Genomic DNA, 23,298 nt, shown 5'->3' with positions numbered 1-23,298 from the left:
AATAAACATGAGAAACAGAAAAGCACTGTTTTAATAAGATACCAGTACTTTTGGTTTAGTTTAGTTTCTAAATAACTATTTTTAAGATTTCTGAGTTTCATGAGGGCTGCAGTTTTTTACACATCATAAAGACACATAAAGACAAACTCCCATCAGGTTTACGTTGGGGACTAATTCATCTTCTCATCTTCAGGATAATGCGACCAGACGACGCCAACATCGTGGGCAACGTCCATGGAGGCACCATTCTGAAGATGATCGAGGAGGCTGGTTACATCATCAGCACACGACACTGCAACACTCAGAATGGGGTGAGATACAGCAGGAGTGGACAACAACAACAACAACAGGGGGATGTAAAATATCTGAAATCTGCACATAGTCTTGAGTGTCTGCAGATCAGGTTTGACAGATGATGATGTTGTCAGAGTGAACTATCACCCACTTCGCTCTTTCCTCTGTAACCTTTACACGACTTCTTTGTTTCATCACTAGATTTACATCTCACCTGCTGTTGTGGCTGTTGTTACATTCCCATCATAGTCTGGGGCTGTTTGTCATTCCACTCATCATAATATATTATATTATATTCTAATAAAAACAGGTCAACATTACACAAATCTAAAATAGAAAGCAAATTGAACTGAAAAAAGTTAAAATAAGAAAAAAAAGCAAAAATAGAGAAAAAAATGATCAGATTTATTGGCCAGCGTGTCTCAAGATAAAAATCTGTCATCTGAATTTAAATGACCTCTGGAGGCAGGGTTCGCTTTCAGGGGCCACCAAGAACAAAAGAAATGTTTTGGTGCGAGTTCATCACTGTACATTTGCGACTGGTTTTATAAAGACAGAAAAAGCTATTCCATAAAAAGTGAATACAATTTCAAACCAAAGGAAGGAAGGATTTTTTTGGCCATCTTGAAGCTGTCCAAGTGCTATAATTGGCCTCAGGGCCAGTGTTTGGACAACACTGCTCTTGTGAAGTTGTTTTGTAGCATCCTGGTTCCTGTGTTTTGCATATTTGTTTTTATCTTTTTGAGACATCAGGGTACCTTTAGAATTATCTCAGCGACAGCCACCATGTCAGTTATAAAGCATTTATACATTAGTAATCAATCTTGGGAGACCTGGCTTTGTATTGCTGCTTATTTTAATTTGAATACCTGGAGAAAACACTAGAATTTACATTTACAGGGGGTTTAAGTAGTATTTAGTGAGCATTGGTAAATATTTGACTGAACATTTAAATCATAATGTGATTTGAAGGTTAAATGTTTTCTTTTTCACTCTGTCCAGGATCGATGTTTGGCAGCTCTGGTTCGGGTGGAGAAGACAGAATTCCTGTCTCCTGTCTTCATCGGTGAGGTTGCCCATGTGACAGCTGAGATCACCTTCACCTCCAAACACTCACTGGAGGTGCACATCAAAGTCATGGCCGAGAACATCATCACAGGTGAGTCTCATTGGTTTTTAATACTTGCTGTAACATCTTATTATTAAAGTGGAGTTGACTTTTTGGTTGTGAATTTAGAATGCAGTTGTAAATGATGCACATAAGATGAACTATTACTTATACTATACTCGAAATGTGTGGGTTAAAATCCAGGCGTCAATGTCTTCAAAAACAATGTCAACTCCACTGCCGTAGAGAACTAACATTTTACACAAAAACGCCTATGCTCAATGCACTGTTCATTAATGCGTTGTTCAGGGCGCCATCTTCTGGTAAAGTGCAGAATATCGTCCAAAATGCACTCTTTTTATTCCCATCAATTTGAGTTCACCTTGACCTGCAATGTTTCTGTCGTGCTTTTTGTGATTTTTTTCCAAATTTAATCCTTTTAAATTCCTTAATGTAAACTATTTTATGTGAGTAAATAATAAAACTAATCTGATATATTGCACTTTGAACAATAGAGGGCAGCACAAAATAAGAATTGCCTCTGGTAGATCAAGTCAAAACCCAAAGCTGTTTTGGTTTCATGTATATGTATATATGTATATGTATATATATATATATATATATATATATGTACACACACACACACACACATATATATATACACACATATATATTTTAGTTTGTACATATTTCATTTGATAATGCATGCAGCCATGAACTGACGGTGTCGTCATGTACTCTGTTGTGGATCCCTTGCGTGAAGGCAGTGGCAGGATCACATTGGGCCGACATAGCATTGTCAGTGAACCTTTAAATGCCAGTGGCAACAATGATGAAACCAGCAAATGTCATGTGTTGACCGCAGTGCAGCTGCGAGGCAACGCAAGGTGGAAGTGAAGAGGTCCAATCCCACTAATCCATGTATGCAGCCATAAGAAAACATGTCATGGAAGTCCTGATAATTACTGCTTTTAAACAGTTTTGTCATCAAGTGAATAGAATTGTAAATCTATGTGTAAACTCACCGTGTGATTGCCGTGACCATTTACAGAGGTTAAAAGTGACACAGACCAGAAAGAGTGAGAGAGGGAGAGAGACAAAGGGAGTCATGAAGAGAAATGTACATTTATGTCAATAGATAAAAAGAGGGAGCTGAAAGAAAGAAGGGAGAATGAAGGAAAGGAGGTGTAAGAAACAAAGGATGTATCCCCCTGACAGCCGTTGCCCTGGCAACAGGCTTATACTGGTTGGTTGGCTGGCTGGTTGGTTGCTAGGTTGGAAGCGGGTTGATGGAGGCAGAGGCACTGATATAAGATGACAGGTGGAGGGCTGTGTATGTACATACAGGCATCGTCACAGGCACCAAGGACAGACCAAGGCCCTGCCAGGGAGGACCCCAACCAGGAAGAGAACAGAGTGTCTTCAGCATCCATAAATTCTGCCTTTTGGGTGAACGTGACAGAAATGGAACATTTTGAGAATTAACTCAAAGAAGTGTTTCAAGTTTCTCTAAAACCCTTATTTATCAGGCAGTGGAATGAAAGTGCTTTCACTGAACAACTTTCATTCTTTTTGTCAAACATACTTTTAGGGAAACATTAAGAAATGTGGGCCAGATACAGCACGTTGGCTTTTTGAATCCAGCCGGTGGAACGCTGGTACAAGCTATGGTAAAGACTGATGTCAATCCTTCTGTTTCATATGCCTAACAATGACTCAACTGTAATTTCTGTTGATGTCACTAGATGGTGGCAGCCAATTTGTTTTTGAAATTTTAGGTTTATTTTTGTACATTTTATAATATATCAAAAATTTACCCACCAGGTTTATTCTCTCTGGACTTTCTCCTGGGTCTGAATGTAGTTCAAACTGGTAACTGAACTGCAGTTTGTTCTATTATGGGTCAAAAGTTGTGTGCAAAGAATCCAACCAGGAAGTAGCATAAAATTTATTTTTTAATAGTGCACACAGCTACACTATGTACATACTGTAGTATCTGAGTAACCCATTCACTGTACAGCCCAATTACATCAATGGACTCTGTGGTCGCAATTCATTGTGTCAAAATTAAAGGCAGAAACATATCGAGCCTCTGTTCCAATGTCCCCAGCAGTGTGCAGAGTGAGTGGATGAGATTATGTCCTGAGGTCAGACACACTCAGGCAGCTCTGACATTAAAGGAGAGCCAGAGGAGGCTGCAGCTCCGTGGTCCATTAGTTCATAGCTATAGGATGTAGGTCGTGTGTGAGAAAATGTATGCATGTCCAAGTGAGTTCATACAGCTGTCACATATAAGTAAACCTGGAACTGTATGGATTTTCATGTTTTTTTATTTATGTTTTAATATGAGAAGAACACAAGTTCATTTGTCAAATCTAAGCAGGTTGACAAATGTGCACTCTTTTGCTTTATTAATGTGTATATAAGGTGTATATAATATGTCGACATTGAGGACAGAGTATTTATTGTTCAGATGTATGTGGTTGCATGGATATTATGTGTGTTTTTCTCCATGTTGGCCCTTTAAAAGGTTCCTACAGGGCGGAGGGGAAGAGAAGATAACAGGAGCAGACATTATTTGCTTCTGTCATGTTGGGTTAGCATCAGCTCTCACACTCTGTGGTCCAGTCAGATACAAACGCTGCATGGATTTACCTGCACACATGCTCTGAGACAACACACTGATGCACATTTTCCATGTCCACTCCTGAACATAAAAAGTCACTTTATGATTATGAAAAGAAACCCCAACTTTTTATATATATATGTGTCTGTAATGCTACTGTGGGTCATTTAGTATATTGCGAGGACAATTTAATTATCCTGACTAATAATAAAACAACACAATAATAAAATAAAACAATAATTCAATGATCATAATAATAATACAAACATCTGAGTTAATCTGTAGTGAATTGTTGTCAGTGTTAATACGAGGTGTTATGAGCCCTACTTCTCAATCTTTGGCCTGAATTTTAAATTCTTTAATTATAAATTAAATGTATTTTTTCTTATTTTTGCTACTAACAATATCTGATTTGTAAACCTTCAACACTATGAGAGCCTGGCCAGACTTTTAAAATAACTATTTCTACATTGCTAAAGGAAATATTAGTTGTTAATGCTTGGAGAGGCTGCAGGGGATTATACATTTGGATTATTTTGTTATCTTTTGCTGATGTAGAGTAAGCAGCGGACAATTTTTCTTTTTTTTTCTAGAGGCATTTAAGAAAAAATAATTCCATTACCCTAAGTTCTCACTCATTTACCATCGAAGCATAGATAAATGCATGCTGCCACAGACGCAGAAATAAAACGAAAACAGACTTTTTTTCCAAAGTGTGTTTAGAAAGGTGGCAGGAGCAGCAGAGGTTTTTATCATGACACCAAATAATTAGAGGAAGACTTGCATGTAAGTGACCATGGCTGTTGACTCTAAGGGCACTTTGTATTCAATCATTCATCTCTGCCTTCATCCATTCATGGTTTATGCACTCTCCCTCCCCGACCCTTCCACTCCCTCTCCTTCTTTCCCTCTTTTCTGTAGATAAAGGGGGCGGAGGCAAACATTCAGGTTCTACAGTTAGTCAGAGAGCATCTCGTCAGGCTGTCCTCAGTCACGGCCCCCCCAGGGGAGGCTGCCTTCTCTGGGCACGGGCTGTAATGATTGTGTCCCTGCTCGGGGGGATTGCACATGCGCATCGTTATTACTGCACATGCGCAGTCATGCAAACCGACACACAGAAGATTTGAATTTATCCAACCATGTGCAAAGATGCATGTTAATGCACACACACACACATATATATATACGTATATATATTTAAATATAAACAGTACACAGTTATATAAACACACACAGCACAGGCAACTATCCAGGCTAATATGCAGCCATATGCAAAAGCACATGCACAAAAAAATGCGAACTTTTCAAATATGCTTTGAATATGTTACAAAACAAACGCACCACATGTACGACTCTGTCAAACAACTCTCTCAGGTTCAATTCCCACACAGGTCGTAATGCTTGTATTCCATGCACACTCAGGCACACATTTGCATGAACACAGCATGAGTGCATCGTGCACTTTACACAGACTCTCTCTCTCTCTCACACACACACACACAACAATGCATTGTGGGATGAGGCTTAAAATAATCATGACAGTTCAACCATGATCCTGTTGGACCATGTGCTGAAACCCTACTGGGTGAATGTACACCAGAGAACTTACTACCAAATAAAAGAATAAATTGTTGTGTAGACTATGAAATTGAAATAAGAATAGGAAAAGATCTTAAAGATCTTTTTTTTTTTTTGGCTCGCCGGTATATGGTTAAAGAACGCTTGGTCACAAACTTCACCCCAGGCCAGACTTCATTTATTCCCATCAGGCTGTAACATCCCACAGTGCAACTGTAATGTAGTTAAAACTAATGAAGCCTTGGCTCGACTCAATGGAAAATGTGGTTGTGATGATGAGGGATGAAACACTGAGTATGAATCTCGCTGCTTTGTCTCTGAGCCTGGAACATGCAGTTCAGGAAGAAGATGAGAAGGGAAAGAAGGACGGAGAAATGGAATGAAGAGTTGTGGTTTCTCAGACTAAGGGCAGAGCAGCAGGTGAAGGAGCAAAAACCAGCAATAAATCAAGATAAAGCACTGGAGGGGAAATAAATGCATGAGTTGAACAGGAGAAGGTTGGTGCTAAAAGGAGGAAGGACAAGAACGGATAGAACTGTAACAGTATAGATCAGTGAGGACAGAGGTTCGGGACACTTTTTAAAAATGCAAATAAATTAAGTTGGTGGCGCACGACCCCCACTAAAGCACTAACCATTCTTCAACTAGGTGGGACATTTGGAGTCTATTTTAATGAAACCTAAGATCTGATCTTGGATCAGGTCTCAGGTGGTGTCTGTTCCCAAATCCCCCATTTTTACTGTGTACTTTACACACTTTGTACATTTGTTCCTATTAAAGGTGTTAAATTACAAGTCTATACATCATCATTTCTGCTCTTTCTAAAAGGNGGTGAGAGTGTTAAAGACGTTGGTCTCACTTCAGTGCACTGGCCCTGTAATGCCTTTCATCTGTGCCTCCCTTGTTTGCCATAATAACACAACCTGAAAATAGCCTCATATGTGTCTCTGTGAGGGAATTAAGTGAAAAAGTGTGGGCAGAACTGAGCAGCTATCACTATGACAACCTCTCCGACTGACTGCTTCACGATGAGATCTCCGCAAGTTTCCTCCTTCGCCTTTTATGATTCTTGCACTAACTTTTTAAATAGAATCCAAGAGAAGAAGAGACAAACAACAATCAGCTAAAGCGGTGTAATCTATGAAGACAGAAATGTGAACCATGTAAGACTAGTTCAAGGTGGGTTTTCACAGTCAGTGGGTTTATTAGTGGCTCTACAGGGGATAGTAACAGTTAAATAGCACAATAATAAAAAGAAAAACTCTTCAAACCCCAATAATCAACATTCTGAACCAGACCTGTTTACTTACTGGTTATTTTGTTCTCTAACACTGCAGTAAATATTCAGATGATCCTTTCATTATGTTCACAATATAAAAATGCTGACATTAAATTATCAGCAGACCACCAGGAGGACTTCTGGAGAAAGTAGGTTTGAACAGACATTAATCACTGTCCTGGAACATGACTGTTGTCCTTATTTGTACTCTGTTCATTTGTTTGTGAGTCTGGCCTCGTGTACTTGTACTGGTTCGTGGTGTTATGTTCATAAAAGGTCTTGTTTTGACACATTTATTTTGAATAGTTTGCATCCTGTTCTTCTTTGTTTATAGGCCACGTCTGATCTGGACAGGTTTACAGTCACCAAACTTAAATAGTAAAATGTGTCATGTTGTTAGAGAAACTGTTCAAAATCTCACTGACGTTTTCAGCCCTTAACCAAGGCTCTGTGTCTGCAGGTGCCAAGAAAATGGCCAGCAGGGCGGTGCTGTGGTACGTCCCCTTTTCTCTGCAGAATGTAGAAAAGATTATGGAGGTGCCACCTATCGAGGTACAGGGGTTCTGATCTTATCAACATTAATGTGACATCTGTCTCTATCTAAAATTATTTTTGTCTTCACACCTGTAAACATCTCATGTTCTTGTTGTGCTCGCAGTATTCCAGTGCAGAGCAAGAGGAAGAGGGCAAGAAGCGTTACGAAGCCCAGAAAATGGAGAGACTGGAAACCAAAATGTTGACTGAAGAAATAGTTTCCTCTCCGCCAAACCCAGGTGCATTTATACATTGATTAAAAAACCTGTCAAACGTCTAAATGTATGGATCGATGATTCATGATTATAACATGCAGTTCCCCGTTTTAACCACATGTCTACAAAACAGTATTTATGGGGTGGCGCTGTTTCACCAGAGATTGAAGGAACAACGGCAAATAAGTTTTGTTTTCGTTTGTATGGCTGCTCTACAGAACAGCACACGGTGGCCTTCAGTCAGTCCAGTCTGATCCAGTTGGTGGGACCTTCTGAATGCACTCTACATGACTACATTAGTGGAGGTGAGTCCTACTTTTCTCCAGATAGCATTTCTACTTTAATGCTGGACTTTTACCATACTCAGGTTGGGACGCTTCACTCTAATGTGTCTGTTAGGGAAAATTAAAATTATTTACAAGCGGCAACACTTACTGTGGCATTGTTCAACAATAAAATACACCATTTTTCACTCCCTCAAAATACACTTGGCTGTTAGGTATTGTATATTATATATACCATACACTGTATGTATATAATATTATTTGCAACCAGGACTATTTTTATGTTGTTACGCAATATATTGTAAAATATGGTGTAGAAGCCTGGGATTGAACCCTAGACCTGCTCAAAGTCACAATCCCCAAATCCTAATAATAAAAATATACAGTTTATATACACTGTTTATGTAATTATATTCATGACTTTTTTTACTCCTTTTTTGAAGATTTGACAAAATAAAAAAGTACTAAAATTTAGACAAAAATAGTTACAACTTTTTCATAAAATAGTTAACCCAACTGGTTGATAATAGTTCATAGCTAAAATTTGGGTAAAAGTTTAGCAATATTTAAAAAATACTGTAAAACATGGCAGTTGTGTTTATTATGCAGTCTTCAGTGCTTCAATGACAGGGTTCCTCTGAGTTTTATAGCCCTGGGCTTCAACCCCCAGACTCTGCATCAGAACACTGTGTCCCATGGTGACAAAGCAGAGTCAGAGGAGAAGACGCGCAGCTAAATTTAATCTTAGGAGAAAGATCGTCATTGCCACAAGAGCTGAACAGATCACTGCTGTAAAATGTGTTTTAGGTCATTTATTGTCTTTGTCAGTAAATGCAGCAGCACTTTGTACTGCAGTGAGAGGCTGTTCTGTGGTTCAGTATGGAAATAGACGTAGTTTTCTGTACCTTGTACTGAGAGCAGTCTGAGCTGGTTATGACTCCACGCCAACTACTGTTCAGTATGTGCTTTAACTGTGAAATAATAGGCCTTAATTATTTATTATTTATATAATTAACAGTCACCTGTTCTAAAAAAATAAAAAAATAAAAACAAAATTATAATTGAGTAGTTTTGAAAAATGAGCCAAAACACAGAACATTAGATTATCAAAAATAATCCATGGAGGCAGAAACACACCTGTTTAAAAAGTTATTTTGTACCATGATGAAAAGAAGGCATAAATATATATTTAAAATAAACCATTGCCCAACAAACCTTTTTCCAAATACATATCTAGAGGCTCTTCTGTTAAACATTCTGCGTCCTGTTTTCAAGACGACGGCATATACTGTAAATACAGGTATTCTTGTTGTATTTTCAGCTTTTGCAAGCAGAGTCTGGTAATGATCTGGCAACCGAAAATACAAATTCTCATTAAAACAAATAAATCTGTAACACACAACAGATGCTTGTTATCTTTCACCGGTGTATCTGGCAGAAAATTCCTGCCAGAAGGAGAAAGAACAGGGAGGAAGGAGAAAAGGAAGGAGGGAGGGAGGAGATGAGAGTGACTTATAAATGTGACACAGAGCCTTGGTTGGCTTTATAATTTGAAGAAGTCAGTCAGAAATCTGTCCAATTAAACTTCAATGTGGAACAAGCGTGCAGGTCATTTAGAGCACGGCCCCACACACACACACACGAACACACACACCTGCATTCACAGAGGTTCTCTCTACATGCCATTGCTCATTAGGCTGTTGTTCCCTGTTGTTTGCTGCTGACGTTGTGACAACACGTATTTGGTTTACATAACCAAGTCAGGTCAGGATACCCGGGTCTCTCTCTCTCTCTCTCTCTCTCTCTCTTTCTCCTTTTCGTCCTCTGACTACTGTGGTTATTTTTGCGTTGTCGAAAAATTGAAATAATATTTATGAAGTAAATCCTATGACCCACATGCACCTGAACTGCTGACTCCCCGCCCTGAAACAAAAAAAGATCAAACTATGTTTTTAGGTTAATTTGTTATTTTCAGGTCAGGTTTTATTCAGTTCTAAAAAAGTAACATGTCTGACAACAGAGAGAGGGCCAGTGTCGGCGTCAGTTTTCACTTTAGAGTCCACATAAATGTCCCCATACGTGCAGTTACACCAGGAACAAACACAGACGTGCACTTAAAGAACCCCTCAGTATTTAGATGAGGGAATCTTGACAGACAGCAGACGGTTTAATGGCAGAGCTGAAATGAGACAACTCATCCAGACAGTGATTTGCCAACCAATTATACTCCTCATACTAATGCAATTACACTTGTGACACATAAATCCTGTATCATTAATCTATTTGTTTCAGATTGATTTGACAGTTATGCTGGATGATGTTTTATTCTAGTCGTGTTATCAAACCTATTTCTGGAGCAGCTCGTCTTTTTTTTTCCTCACTTAAATGATGCACAACCTGTTCGAGATGATGATGACCCACAATGCACCATGTTTACATCAGACATTATAGTTACTTTATTTTTAGGGGTCCTTACAGCAATGTGACATTAGTGATCCCCAGGAAAAGGAAAGTCTATAAACACGGAGCAGATGTTGTGAGATCAGGGACTGTGATTGTATCAGTGCAGTTGAATCATATTCTCAACATGTGTGGAAATGGTCCGGGAGAAGATCAAAGAATCAATATGATCAAAAGGATCAAAAAGTCATTATTTCATGCTCTTTCTTCTTCTCTTTCTCTCCAAGTTCTCCCTCACTCCATCTCTCCTTTATGTTCTGATGAAGTGTACTACCTGTTGCCATAGAAACAGCTGCTGATTGCCACAGGTGGACATCACAACGGCAATCAGATTAAAATGGAGAAAAAGGCTAAAATAACAGGAACAATTTTTTTGTATCAGACCTTCAACAAACATGAGTAATTATGTAGTAGTTATAGTATCATAATACAAAAACACCAGAAATACATTGACATAAATATCCACAGCTTGAAATATAGTAGTATAGTAGGACATAGTAGCATAGTATTTTTATACACATCCTCATTAGCCTGTGAAGTCCAATCCACGTTTAAACCTGGATTTTGGAGCTATTTTTCACAGTGTAAGAGTTTCTTAAAAAAATCTAAAAATCTTTTTGAGGAGCACAACGTCGTACAGTCTTGGTGTAGCAGCGTCACTGAGCTGCCATTCATTCTGTAAATTAGGATGTGAGTATTTCCGTAAAGAAGTGAGGTGGGTGTGTTCCTGGGAAAGACAAATGACTCCAGTCAGCGTGGCTCAACCTTTCAACCAAGGAACACAGTGACATTTCAGAGGAGAGTTCTCTTTCTCACAGAAAACACAGCTAAAAACACAGGTATAGTGACCTGAGTGTTTAGCCTAGGTACGAATCTCTTAGCTTTAAAAAAAAAAAGAAATCTCATAATTAAACACCAGGGACAACGATGCACATTTGTAAAACTCATCTTCCTCAGCTGATGACCTTTACCATCAAACTGAGGCGTGTCTTATGTGAAAGCCGTCCATCTGATAGAATATCCACCACGGACATGTTATCGTATTAATTTGACCAGGCCTGCATTGAGTTAATAGTTTGCCAACGGTTCAGATGGCACTGACCCCAATTTGCTGAAATTAGAATGGACGGCTGGTAAAGACGAATAAAGGTCAATGGGAACTACACTGGTTGTTTGTGCATCAAGAGAAAGTACTAAGGTATGAGGAAGTCAGATCGGTGCTGTTAGGATGGTGCAGGATGTGTATGAAGACAGAAAGCTTTGTGCAGTCAAATGGACAGATGGGTTCGTGGTAGGATGGTCTACTTTATAGCACAGGTTTCAGCCTATTGTCGTTTGAAGTGGTGATGAAAAGGCAGTGGTCTTTGTTGAACATGAGTTTGTCAGATGATGGAGATGTGAAGGTCTGTGGTGGAGAGAATAGGTATGAAGATCAGACAAAGCATGAAAAACGGAATATTTTTGTAAAAGGTAACGAGGGTAAGAAGGTAATGCAAATGACAGTGATGGTAAAAATGCAAAGGTGAAGAAGAAAATAACAAAGAAAATAATCCCGAGGCTGTAGGGGGCGACGGAAAGACAGAGATGAAGAGAAGTTGTGCGCTTTGTTTAATGAAGAATGCTGCAGCTGGAATGGTAAATGCACGAACCATCTGCAGTGGACTTTGTTAGAAGATGTGGGCGGGCTGCAGCGTAGCAGTAACGTTGACGGGCGCTGTTTCTATAGTAACGGCTCATTAGGAGGCAGTTTGAGCCGTTTGATACTGTCCGTGATTAAAGCTCACGTTGGGGGGTGGGGGGTATAGAACTGTCAGCGGTGGATAAAAGGAGGCAGAGGGCAAGAGGAGGGATGAGAGTGAAGACACCGAGATAGAGACGCAGGAAGTGATAAGATAACAAAGGACAGGCAGAGGTCACCGATTTCGCTGCTGTCAGTTTTCTGCAGTTCCAGTCTCTGTTCTTTTTATACCTCAACAGATGTGTTGTTGTGTCAAAGTTATCTGTTTAAAAAAAGGCTTGAAGTTAGTAAACAGAGTTGATCAGTGACCAGAGCTGCCCAGAAAAGCCTTCAATTGAGTTTCCTGTGTCCGCTGCTGCCAAAGGACGACACTGCATGGCAAGAATTTTGGTAAATGGTCACATAGAATCTCATCAGAGACAAATTTTGCCCCACAGCAAACTGGGCTGCTCTGTGAACTTTGTTACTAATTGTTCTTTTTCTCTATTTGGGCAGAGCTTTCTTTTGTTCCTTCACACACACACACACACACACACACACCAGATAAACCCGTAGCCCATCCCCCTCCTCATTCCCACACCCTGCCTTTCGTGTTCCCACCCTGCAGCTAAGGGAGAGTCAGAGTGCACCATGTCACCCTGTGAATGTGTAACTCCAGGCCCAGGGCCGCCCCGGTCTGGCTTGTCCTCATTTTCCTCCCTCTTATTGAGCTTTACTCCATCCTTTTACACCAACTGTACGGGGAGAGGAGATGGGTCTGAGTTAGTGCTGGCTGCTGATGTTATGGTAAAGGCTCGTTTCTACAGTTTTGCTCATAGGACCTTGTGTGATTTAATGGGTGCAAAAAGCAGGTCGTTATTGTACCATATATCACACATGACATGATGATGTCATCCACATAGAGTTTGAGTGTTAAATTCACATGAGCTGCCAGAGGAAACCAAGAGCGCTCAAACTAATGTTGACAATTATTTATCCAAAGAAAATGGGTAATGTCCAAAGGTGGGTGTTCAACCAGCAGCTGTGACAGTTAAATGGTAATCAACATTGAATCCTCCTATTCTGATTATTACACATACTGTACACTTCCTTCCTCTACAGTGTACAAAGTGAACTGTTAAGTGTTTCTATTTCTATCTTAAAGCTGCACTTAACCATACTGTTGGTATATTAAACAGACAGTTCCTGTCAGCTCTGAAATCATAAACTAACTGGCAGTTATTTCTTTTTCTTTTTCCATTCATCCACTTACTTACCTGGAAATCCTCTCAGGTAGTTCGGTAAAGTGAATAGTTTGAGCTAAGTGCTGTAATTATCGCCCCAACATCCCATCTCATTTTCTCAAAGCATCTGGAGAGCTGCACCTACTGGGAGCTAGGAAACAACAGCCGACTCCTGCTCTTACAGCTCCGCTCAATCTTCATTGAGCATCATTTAACATTCAAAAGTGACTCAGACCAAAACATCCATTAGTGTTGCTGTCAAAGTCATTTTATTTAAAATGCCAAAGTCCTACATTCATAACTGTTCCCCTTCGGTGATTTACTTCCTGTCCTACTGGGAACCAATCACATCCTGTGGATCACTGTATTCTGGTCAGAACCCTTCAGCCAAAAAATGTCTTCACTTAGATGTAACTGAATATCAATGAGTAGTATGTATTAAATACGCAGTATTACCGTTACTGTTGGGTGAAGTTAAATGATTTTGTTGTAACTGGCAAAGGATTTATTATTTTTATGGCTTAATGTCAGGATAGTGATTTCTCATTTGGATAAATTCCTGAACCTGCCTTATTGACAATATACCATGATGACATTTAGCTAACCACGTGGCTAACATGTAGCTCTAATTGGTAATGTATTCGCTAACATTTAGCTATTATTGAGATCTATATCGTGATCTTTCATCTTATATATTTTCAGATTGAATCATACCTTTAGTCTCACGGCCTTATACTGTTTTAAGAGAACATTTATCAGTGATCTAAATATAGTGTAATATAAATAATCTATAATCAAATCACCTAAATATGACAGTGTTAAGGTACGTCCATATTTGACCAAACCTAAAGAATTCCACCAAGGACATCTCTGTGGGTGTCCACTGTAACAGAATCTCTCAGTTCCATCAACTTGTCAGGTCTTGATTGCTCTTCCATTGAGCACTTCATGCTCAGACACAACCACTCGTGGCTTTGAATGGCTGCAGCACATTGTGCCTCATACCCAGGGGGAAAATATCAATCAGAGCTGAGATCCATCAATTTCCACCGTCTAGTAGAAATAGGGAAAAAGATGATGGCTTTTATAAATGGTCTAACAGCAGGTTGTGAGTGAGTGACATTTTTTTTAAACTCATCCTTTTACATTTGAACTTAACACACTTATCACATAAGCCTCAACAATTTTTCGAGCATTTATATTTTCATTTTTCAATCATTCATTTACTGGTTGTTTTTTTTCTGTCTGAACCAGATAAAACTGAGATCACGGTGTGGTGCTGTGTCTGAGACGTAATCGACAATAGACTAGATGTCCAGACCCACCTTTAGTGCACTGCTATGATGAATGTGCTCAGAGAACTTGTCTGAAGTAGGTAATCAAACATTAATCACTGATGCCGTACCAAGGGCAAACACTGGCGTTTGAAAAATGATTTTGACAAATATTTCAATCAGAACATCTCAGTACTGCCAAGACTTCATTTTAAGTTGCTGTTGGAAATCCTCTCCTCAGAGTAGTGAACGGAAAAAGACAAACAAACACACAGGACATAATCCAATGGCTAACAAAACAAAAACCTCAATTTTTGTGTTTCTGTTATGACCGTGATGGCGTCCTACTGCACTGTAGTGTTTAAACATAAGGCAGGTGGACAACAAGGAGACGCACCGTTTTATTAAAATCAAATTCTCTAATAAAAATAACAATGATAACATTTTTGAAAACTTTGTTCAAATGGTTCACTTTTATAAGACGTGCTGCGTTTGGGAACATTGAGCACATTCTGTTTGTACTCCCACTCTTTTGGCTGAAATAAACAGAGATGATGGAGTGAGCCATGGGGCCACAGTGAGCAGACGTATTGTCCTCTGTAGTATCAGGACTGAGGCTGCTGTGATGTCAGTAAAAGATATGAGTATCTCACAGATGTGTTGTTGTTAACATCATCAGTGGAACAAACAAAATCAAATCAAATTGTGTAAATAGCCAACAAAACAGTCAAACTTCTCTTCGTGTGGGACTAGGCCAAAAAAAAGAATTCCAACAATAATCGCTTCCTTTAAAACGACTTCAGAGATTAATGACTTGTCAACGCTGGCAGAAAGTCATTCAACATCCTGTTGTCGATCCTATCACATGATGTGAATGTTAATAAAGTCAAAGTTTTTCCTTTTCATCTGACGCAGGTGTCACCATGAAACTAATGGATGAGGTTGCCGGCATAGTCGCGGCTCGTCACTGCAAAACCAACATTGTCACTGCCTCGGTGGATGCTGTCAACTTCCAGAAGAAGATTAAGAAAGGTGAGGTGAACAACGGTCGTTTGTTGTGCATATACAACACTAATGTTGTACAAACATTATACAGACATAACCACGGATGTACGCAGTAGTGATAGGCCCAACAAACACTGTCATATGTTGGCCAATACAATTTGTAAAAAAATATTCCTAAGACATTTGATATGGATTTGTACACCAACTCGTCAATCTTGCCTGTGAAATAGGAAGCTTTGATGTGACATGAAAATATGCTGCCATTTTTGTACCTGTGAAATGCTCAGCAGTTTCAAACGGAACTCCTTAAACCTGACAAACTACTGTTAACAGCAGTCGTTCTGTTGAAGACCAGATGTAGTGTCTGGTTATGCTGCAAAAAAAAACAAAAAAAACAAAAACATCATTATTTTCCAGTGAATAGCTTTGTTTCTTGTCCGTTTTTAGGAGCGAGAGGGAGTGAACGTCTGATGTCTGAGTCTGGTTCTATTGTTTTTCCTTTCATTGTGTTTTGATGTGCAGCACAACATGTTTATTCTCTGCACCGGAGCGTACAGAAGAAACACTGAAGAGCTTTTATGTAAAAGAAACACTGTGTTACTGGATTCATTTGCAGCAGTTTGGACGTCACACAAGTACTTTAAGGACAGTTACTGTAAAGACTCTCTAACGAATGCATACACTCGCTTCAGTTACTATAGTGGGTCGTTTCAATATAAACATGCCGATTGGGAGTGAAAACAGTCTCTCAAATGTGGTGAGGATCAACGTGTGGCCCGTGCATTAAAAAGCCTTTTCCGCGTTCCATGTTTGTGCTGTCAGCTAACAGGCTGCACATGAGGTGCTCCAGACGTCCAAATGTTATGATTAGCTCAGGATATGAGGATAACCACAGACTGGCTGCAGCTCTTCTGTTATTGAAATATGAATCGGTTAGAAAGTCTTATTTTTGTGAAAGCAGCTGCCAGGTCAGAGATCATGTATTTAAAATCTATTTTAAAACCAACCGCCTCAAAATGATCAAATTAGAACATCAGCCAGGTTGTCTGTATATGCACAACCAACAGTTACCTCCACACCATACAGTTTTAAGGAAGCAGCTGTGGATCTTTATTATGATTATAATCTAATTATAGCCGCTATCAATCTTAGAAATTCACTAATGTAGAAATAATTTAAAATGTAGTTTCAAAATTAAAGATGGGACAAAGTGACCCATGTTTAGTAAATTCATATTTTGTAATACTAATTCCTTTAGAGTTTTCCTTTAGAGAGGTCGTAAACACAGTCTGATGACTGCACTTACAAAACTCTAAAAATCCACACTTCACACCTTTCATGTGGTTCTTGCATCAGTAACGTGTTCTTTATAAGATCTTGGTCAAGTATTAATCCTTCTCAGGATAACACCTTGTGTCACTGTTTCTATAGCAACAGATTCAAAAATAACTCAGTACTGACTTGAGAAAAGAGAAGACAGAAAGTTATTATCAGTGGCAGTGGGAAAATGACGTGACTTTTCCCTTTAAATCCCTGCAGCGACAAATGGACAGTGAGCAGTGATCTGTGATGAGGGAAACATTCAAAGACAGAGTATCAAAATACTTGTCACAATACTGCAGGAAAGTCAGATAAATACAGTATATTACAGAAAACATTTTTTTTCATAAACTGGTATTAGAAATATATATTGGTTTCCTGAGTTGCATCTTTGTGTATCGTGCTGATATTTTGTCCCTGCTGCTGATTGTTTATTCATTCACTTCTTGAATAAACATCTGGTTTTTAAGCCATCTGTTGCTTCATGTACAGTACCACTACTGACCAGCAGGGGCTCTCTTAGTAATTACATTTTCTTCCTTTCCATCTGATATAAATTTCATATTTAAAATGTCACAAAAGGCCATATTTAACTATTGTTGAAATTAGAAATCTTCTGGGGAACAAGGAACTCAAAGACTCTGACACTGTTTATTAACCTGTGATTCACCAGCCATTCACAATGTTTTACCGTGGCTGCTTGAGCACGAGTTGACCCTTTCATTAAAAGGTGCCACTGCTTATTACATACAAAAACAAATGTGGGAAATCCTTTCTCTTTATATCTAGTTTTACAAGATGAAAAAACTCATAATTCCCTTTTCTTTGTACTTATATTTTTTTTTTCATTCCTTTTCAAGGTTCTGTGGTGACAGTCACAGGCCGTCTCACATTTGTCAGCAACAAGTCCATGGAAATCGAAGTGGTGGTTGATGCAACTTCACTGCTGGAGGGCGAGAAGATAAAATATCGTGCCGTCTCGGCCTACTTCACCTACATCTCCCTGGACAGGGACAACAAACCTCTCCCTGTTCCAACTCTTAAGGTTGGTACAACTGTGCTTTAAGTTATTTTAAAAATGTGTTTTTGCTTTGCTCAAATATTTATATATTTATTAGGTCAGATGAAGCTCCAGTAAATACTATACAATTATTCACAGTTTTTTTATTAAAGCACTAAGTGCCATAGTACACCTCTACACAATGTTGACGCAGCATTTAAATCACTTTTAAACCAGATTTCTTAACCAAAAAAAAACATTTTTTAGATTGTGTCATTGTGAATTGTGTCAAGAGACCTCCCAAAAATATCTACTTAGCAATACACAACAGAGAAAAGCTAGCCTCCACCAAACAGTCATGTCTTGCATTTTCTTGCAAGATATATCAGAGGCAAAAAGAGAAAATACAGGTAGATGGCAGTATCCATGCATATTTAGACACCAATTTCCCTGAAAGTGAGTGTAATACTTATGTAGGATTGTGATTCCTGAATTTACTACGTCATTTCCTGTGGTTAATAAGCTTGTTTAATCTAATCTGAAATAAAGCACTGTAAGGAGAAGAAATATATTTGAACGCACAAATACATTTTACAGAGAATGTGATCTGACCTATTGTTCCCTAAATGATACCAGACATTATTTTTAGTGTCATAATGTAAAAATAAAGCCACACTGCAATGAACACCTCTTTATTTTTAGACCAACTCGTGTAATTTATCACTGAATCGCTGACCTGGTGTCAGTGTGGTTTTACTCAGTGAATTCAATCTTGTGTTTCTCATTGTGCCGGTCGTGATGGTACTGACATCTGTGACTTTTGGAAAGGTCACATTGTGAGAGATACTGTCCTTTTACCTGACAGTTCAATCTGTTAGTGTCTCTTTATCTGTGTCTGTCTGCTTTTAAACTCTGGAGGCTAAATGCTAATGTATACCCCCTTTTTAAATTCCTCATATTTTTCCTAATGCCCTTGTTTGTCCTATTTTGGGAAGGTTTTTGATGCGTGGCTACATCTTACTCTGCGTGCCATATCATAAATGATATCTGGCTACATCTTACTCTGCGTGCCATATAAAATAAATCATATGATATCAGTGATATTATTAGCTTTTCTTGAAATCGATTGTTTGAGCTGAGTGAGCAGCCTCAGTGAAATGCGATACACAGACAGCAGGTCACTTTTCACGCTTCACTCATCCACCAGACCAGGATTGGATTTCCAAACACATATTTTCTATTACACTTCTTATGTTACAGTATCTTTCAGTTGTGAGATCTTGACCCAAACAGGGCTAGTGGTGCTAAATGTAGCGGCTCACGTAGATTAAACATTTGTCTTTTGGGTTGCACATGGTAAAGTGGTTGGTGATTTTACTGTACAGCTAAAATATCACTGCGGTGACTGATGGTTGAGCAGTGAATGGTCCCTGTTCTGGACGTTTAAGCTAACAATGTCAGTGGTTAGCTAACAATTTAGCTAAATACTCGAGCCTAGTATTTAGACAATTAGTTTTAATTGCTTAAATAGAAAAATGTTGAACAAGTTGCTAAGTCGTTACACTTGAGACAACAACGCTTGTTACACTGTAGGTGTGTTGCCATGCAGCCAAATGTCCCTGTGACCTGTTTTTACCTAAAGCCTCTTCATACACAAAATGATACACTGCCACTCAACAGAAAACTGCACAGCACTTTATAGTGTCTCTACCCGTCAGCCTTTTCTAAAGTGACTTTAGGTCTTCCCTATTTACATATAGCAACCCCCCTCTCGCCCCCCTCCCTCACCCTCTCGGTCAACGCCTGCTTCGTCCATTGTCTGCCTCCTTCTGTGAACACATTATCGTCCATTCTGTTTCCAACGAGCTGCTCGTGGCTTCAGTTTTAGAGCAGTGATGATTGGAGTCATTGTAATTTCACTGTTCACCTCGATATCTATAAAAAGAAACGCTGGAGAAAAAAAAAATCTCTGGCTGATGTTAATAATTCATCCTCAGTGCTATAAATGGAAATCTAAATGGAAATCTGAATACGGCGCTGTGCTCCAGGGGCTGTGATGCTGAATTTAAGATAAACAGGCAAGGGAATAGTTTATGTATGTGTGTGTGTGTGTCCGAGAAAGATGGATGAATCTTTTTTTTTTTTACTGGTTGAAAAGAGTGACAGGGTATCAGTGTGTGCTTCAACACATCACTGAGCAAAAAAAAATGCATGGGTTTATTTATACGAACAAATGAAATGAAGGACGACCGGAGTTCAGCGGCTGCTATTCCTGTCTTTATCGTAAATGTTTGACGCGAGTGACTCAAACTGACGATGTCGGACGTTTAAAGGCTATTCATGGCGTAGAAGTCATTCACAGATGTCAGTGTCGTAAGCAGGAAATGGGCTTCAACACATCTAAGTCTAATTAACGCCTGAGTTTTCCCTGATGGGACTGTGAGGAATGGAAATTTGAAGACGACCTTAATTATTTAACCAGATGATTATAGGTTGAACAGAGTGTGAGAAGTGTTTGACCTCTGTAGGCGTTTGAGTTTGCCTCCCCCCCCCTCCCCGCCCCCCCATAACCTTCAATGCATTAACATTATACACCAATGCCTAGCTTTTCTCTGTCATGTTTGTGATAATGTGCTCATTTGACACTGAAATAGGGTTCCATTTAATGTTCTTTCAAATGAATGTTTTTTGCAGGGCTATTTCAGGAAAAGGAAAGTAGTAAAATGTAATGACGTCACATGTTAGAAGCTGTTAGATGCCAGAGAGACGTGTCCAAACATGTCCTAGTTATTAAAGTCAGACACTTCATGGAAGTCAGAGCACCTGACCTAGAGCTTTTTCACTTATTTTTTGTGGCCTAAAAGGCAAACATTTATTGTCTTGTGGGCTGACATCTGCAGCAGAGGAAGAAGAGCTCTGGTTTGCTTTGGTTGCACTATTTTTTGATATATATATATATATATAAAAATATGGAAAAACAGTAGCCTAGATTCTGATTAGCATATAGTTAAATAACTGGTTGACATTTGTTGTGGAGTCTCTGAAGATATGAAAATCCTGCAGTGTTGTCCACGCCAAAACCGTGTCTATCCAACTGAACAGAGTCTACACTAATTCCCAGCCGTGCTCTGCTGCTAATCCACAATCTTCGCAGTCATTTTTAACCACGGGAGGAAGAGGGAGTTTGCTAATATTCCGTGTATATTCAACCTTCTAAAACTAAAATCCTGCCATTGATTACAGGTCTATAATTTCAGGCACTTAAATTATTAATCCCTAATTTGTGCATATTGTGCAATCGGTGCACTGACAATTTATGGAGCACTTGTCATCTACCACCACCCAGATACATTTGATGAGCTTGGTTCTCTTCTTTTTCTTTTACCTCTGTTCCAGCTCTCTCTAGCTCCCATATTTATAGTGCAGATTTTTTTTTCCATTTACTCCCTTTAAACACAAACATTACCCTGAAAGCTTTGAAAAAATATCTCTAACCTTTGTTTATGAAATCCCTGTGACTTTGTAGCAGATTCTGCTCCAGTTGAGTTCTATAAATAGCACATCACAAAGGACGGCCTCAGCTATTTTTGACTGCAGGTGCTTTTCCCCCCTCTCCGTCTCTCATCCTGGCTTCCTCTCAAGTGAGCCTGCTGCATTTACTATCTTTAGAATTTCCTATTTTAGCCTTATGGGGGGGTTTGGGGACTCTCTCTCCCCACTGCCCCCCCGCCCCTCCTTTTCTCCCCTCTCTCTGTATGTATGTGTGTTTGTGCGGCGGTTGTAGATGAACTGTCACTAATGTTGGCATGCTGCGGGTGATGATGAATTGGGGAAGGAGGACCGAGTGAGCAGAAGGGAGGATGTCAGGGCGGATGCTGTGTCTCTCAGCGGCAGTACCCTTGAAAAGCACAGGAATTATACATGGAGTCACTCCGGCGCATGAGTAAAAGAAATGTCTGGGAGCAGTTTGTTGTGTTAGAAGTCATTTTAGGAGTTTAGTTCTGACAAAATAATACGGACGTCACACAAGTACTTTATATAAAACACTGGCATTTTACTATATGTATTTGTCGTTTCTGCCTCTCTCACATTCACCATCACATTCTTTACTCCCCCCTTTCCTGCGTCCTTCTCCTCCCCCCATTGCTGGCCCAGGCTCAGCTGGCCTCCCTGACACGAAAACAAGCCAGGTCGCTATGGCAACATCTTGTAGTCCACATGAAGTGATGTAGATTTATTTTTAGGTGTGCTCCTGGGTCCTGTTCAAGACGAGCAGCAACAGGAACAGGTAGACCTGTGACACAGTTGCAAATATTTCCTCTTTTGACTTCAATCCACGGTGTGAGATTGTAAAAAAAATTGTTATATTATTGGAATACATATAATACGTAAATTGTTTTAAAAATATCCACAAAAAGGTTCTTTGCTGTTCCAGTTAGAAAAAACAAAACATATATATATATTTATGTCTCAGCCTTTTGACAGGAAACAGCTGATAATACATAATGATAATTAAAGAGTTTTAAGATATGGCCATAAGACATTTACCTTGGTGATAAATTAATAAATGGTCACTACATTCAGCTAAGATGACCTGGATTATAAAAAGCTAATCATTTTCTTTGTGTTTCATTTGTGGGTCAGTTATGTCATTGAGCCAAGTGGTAACCTATTAAAGTGAAGAGATTCTTCAATATTAACCTTTTCTTTGTTATTGTAAAGTTTACAATTATGCAAACCACAAACACTAATATGTTTGTTATATTTATTTACAGTGCAGAACAAAATCATGGCTCAATATGAGGGTCATTGAACATGTGTGAAGAATCTGAAAGCATGTTTTCATCAGATTCATCAGGTTCGTCGTTCTGAAACATCGACTGTAGATGTTTTTATACCAGACCGCTGCTTTCGCTCCGTATCCTTGTAATTCGTGCTTGTTGCCTGCAGATTAGTGCTACTACTGAGACTGTGGCATTTGGCTCTGCCACTGATGCCCTGTGTTCCCACTCTAATAACAGCTTGTGCCAACACAGAAGAGCCCTTCTGGCATTTTGCTGGCATTACCTAAGCTGGTCTATCTTTCCTTGGCTCTATAAAACAAATCTTTGTCTCCGCTCCAGGTTTTTGCCGTTCAATTTGTCCTACTCCTTGCAACATTACACCAAGTGGACCACGGTTGTGCCAACTGAAACAGCTGTTTGTCTTGGCCGTTTGACACGGTCGGCCAAAGCTCCTACGTGTGACCGCGTTTCTGTTCCTATTAGAAAAACAGTGATATTTTATTTCTGAGATGGAGTCTTTGCCAATGTGGAACTAGTTTTGAAACAAGTTAGTTCATTAAAATAAATTGAAATAAT

General features: G+C 39.2%; 2 protein-coding genes across 5 annotated transcripts in view; both read left to right on the top strand.

Moving 5' to 3' along the window:
* Positions 1-23,298, top strand: part of LOC103384526 (ER membrane protein complex subunit 3-like) — a 629,629-nt gene that overhangs the window by 484,792 nt on the left and 121,539 nt on the right. The gene's annotated exons all lie outside the window — the stretch shown is intronic.
* acot7 (acyl-CoA thioesterase 7) overlaps positions 1-23,298 on the top strand; it is a 30,254-nt gene that overhangs the window by 2,968 nt on the left and 3,988 nt on the right. For both annotated transcript variants that reach the window (XM_025059667.1, XM_008317993.3), the window contains exons 2-8: positions 194-311; positions 1,297-1,453; positions 7,346-7,437; positions 7,544-7,658; positions 7,853-7,939; positions 15,529-15,645; positions 17,799-17,983. In XM_025059667.1, coding sequence (XP_024915435.1) covers positions 194-311; positions 1,297-1,453; positions 7,346-7,437; positions 7,544-7,658; positions 7,853-7,939; positions 15,529-15,645; positions 17,799-17,983 — 871 coding nt within the window. The remainder of the gene's footprint in view (positions 1-193; positions 312-1,296; positions 1,454-7,345; positions 7,438-7,543; positions 7,659-7,852; positions 7,940-15,528; positions 15,646-17,798; positions 17,984-23,298) is intronic.

The sequence above is a fragment of the Cynoglossus semilaevis genome, chromosome 10 (genome assembly GCF_000523025.1).
Source record: "Cynoglossus semilaevis isolate Cse_v1.0 chromosome 10, Cse_v1.0, whole genome shotgun sequence".
Lineage (NCBI taxonomy): Eukaryota > Metazoa > Chordata > Actinopteri > Pleuronectiformes > Cynoglossidae > Cynoglossus > Cynoglossus semilaevis.
This window is presented reverse-complemented; position numbering and strand designations above follow the sequence as displayed.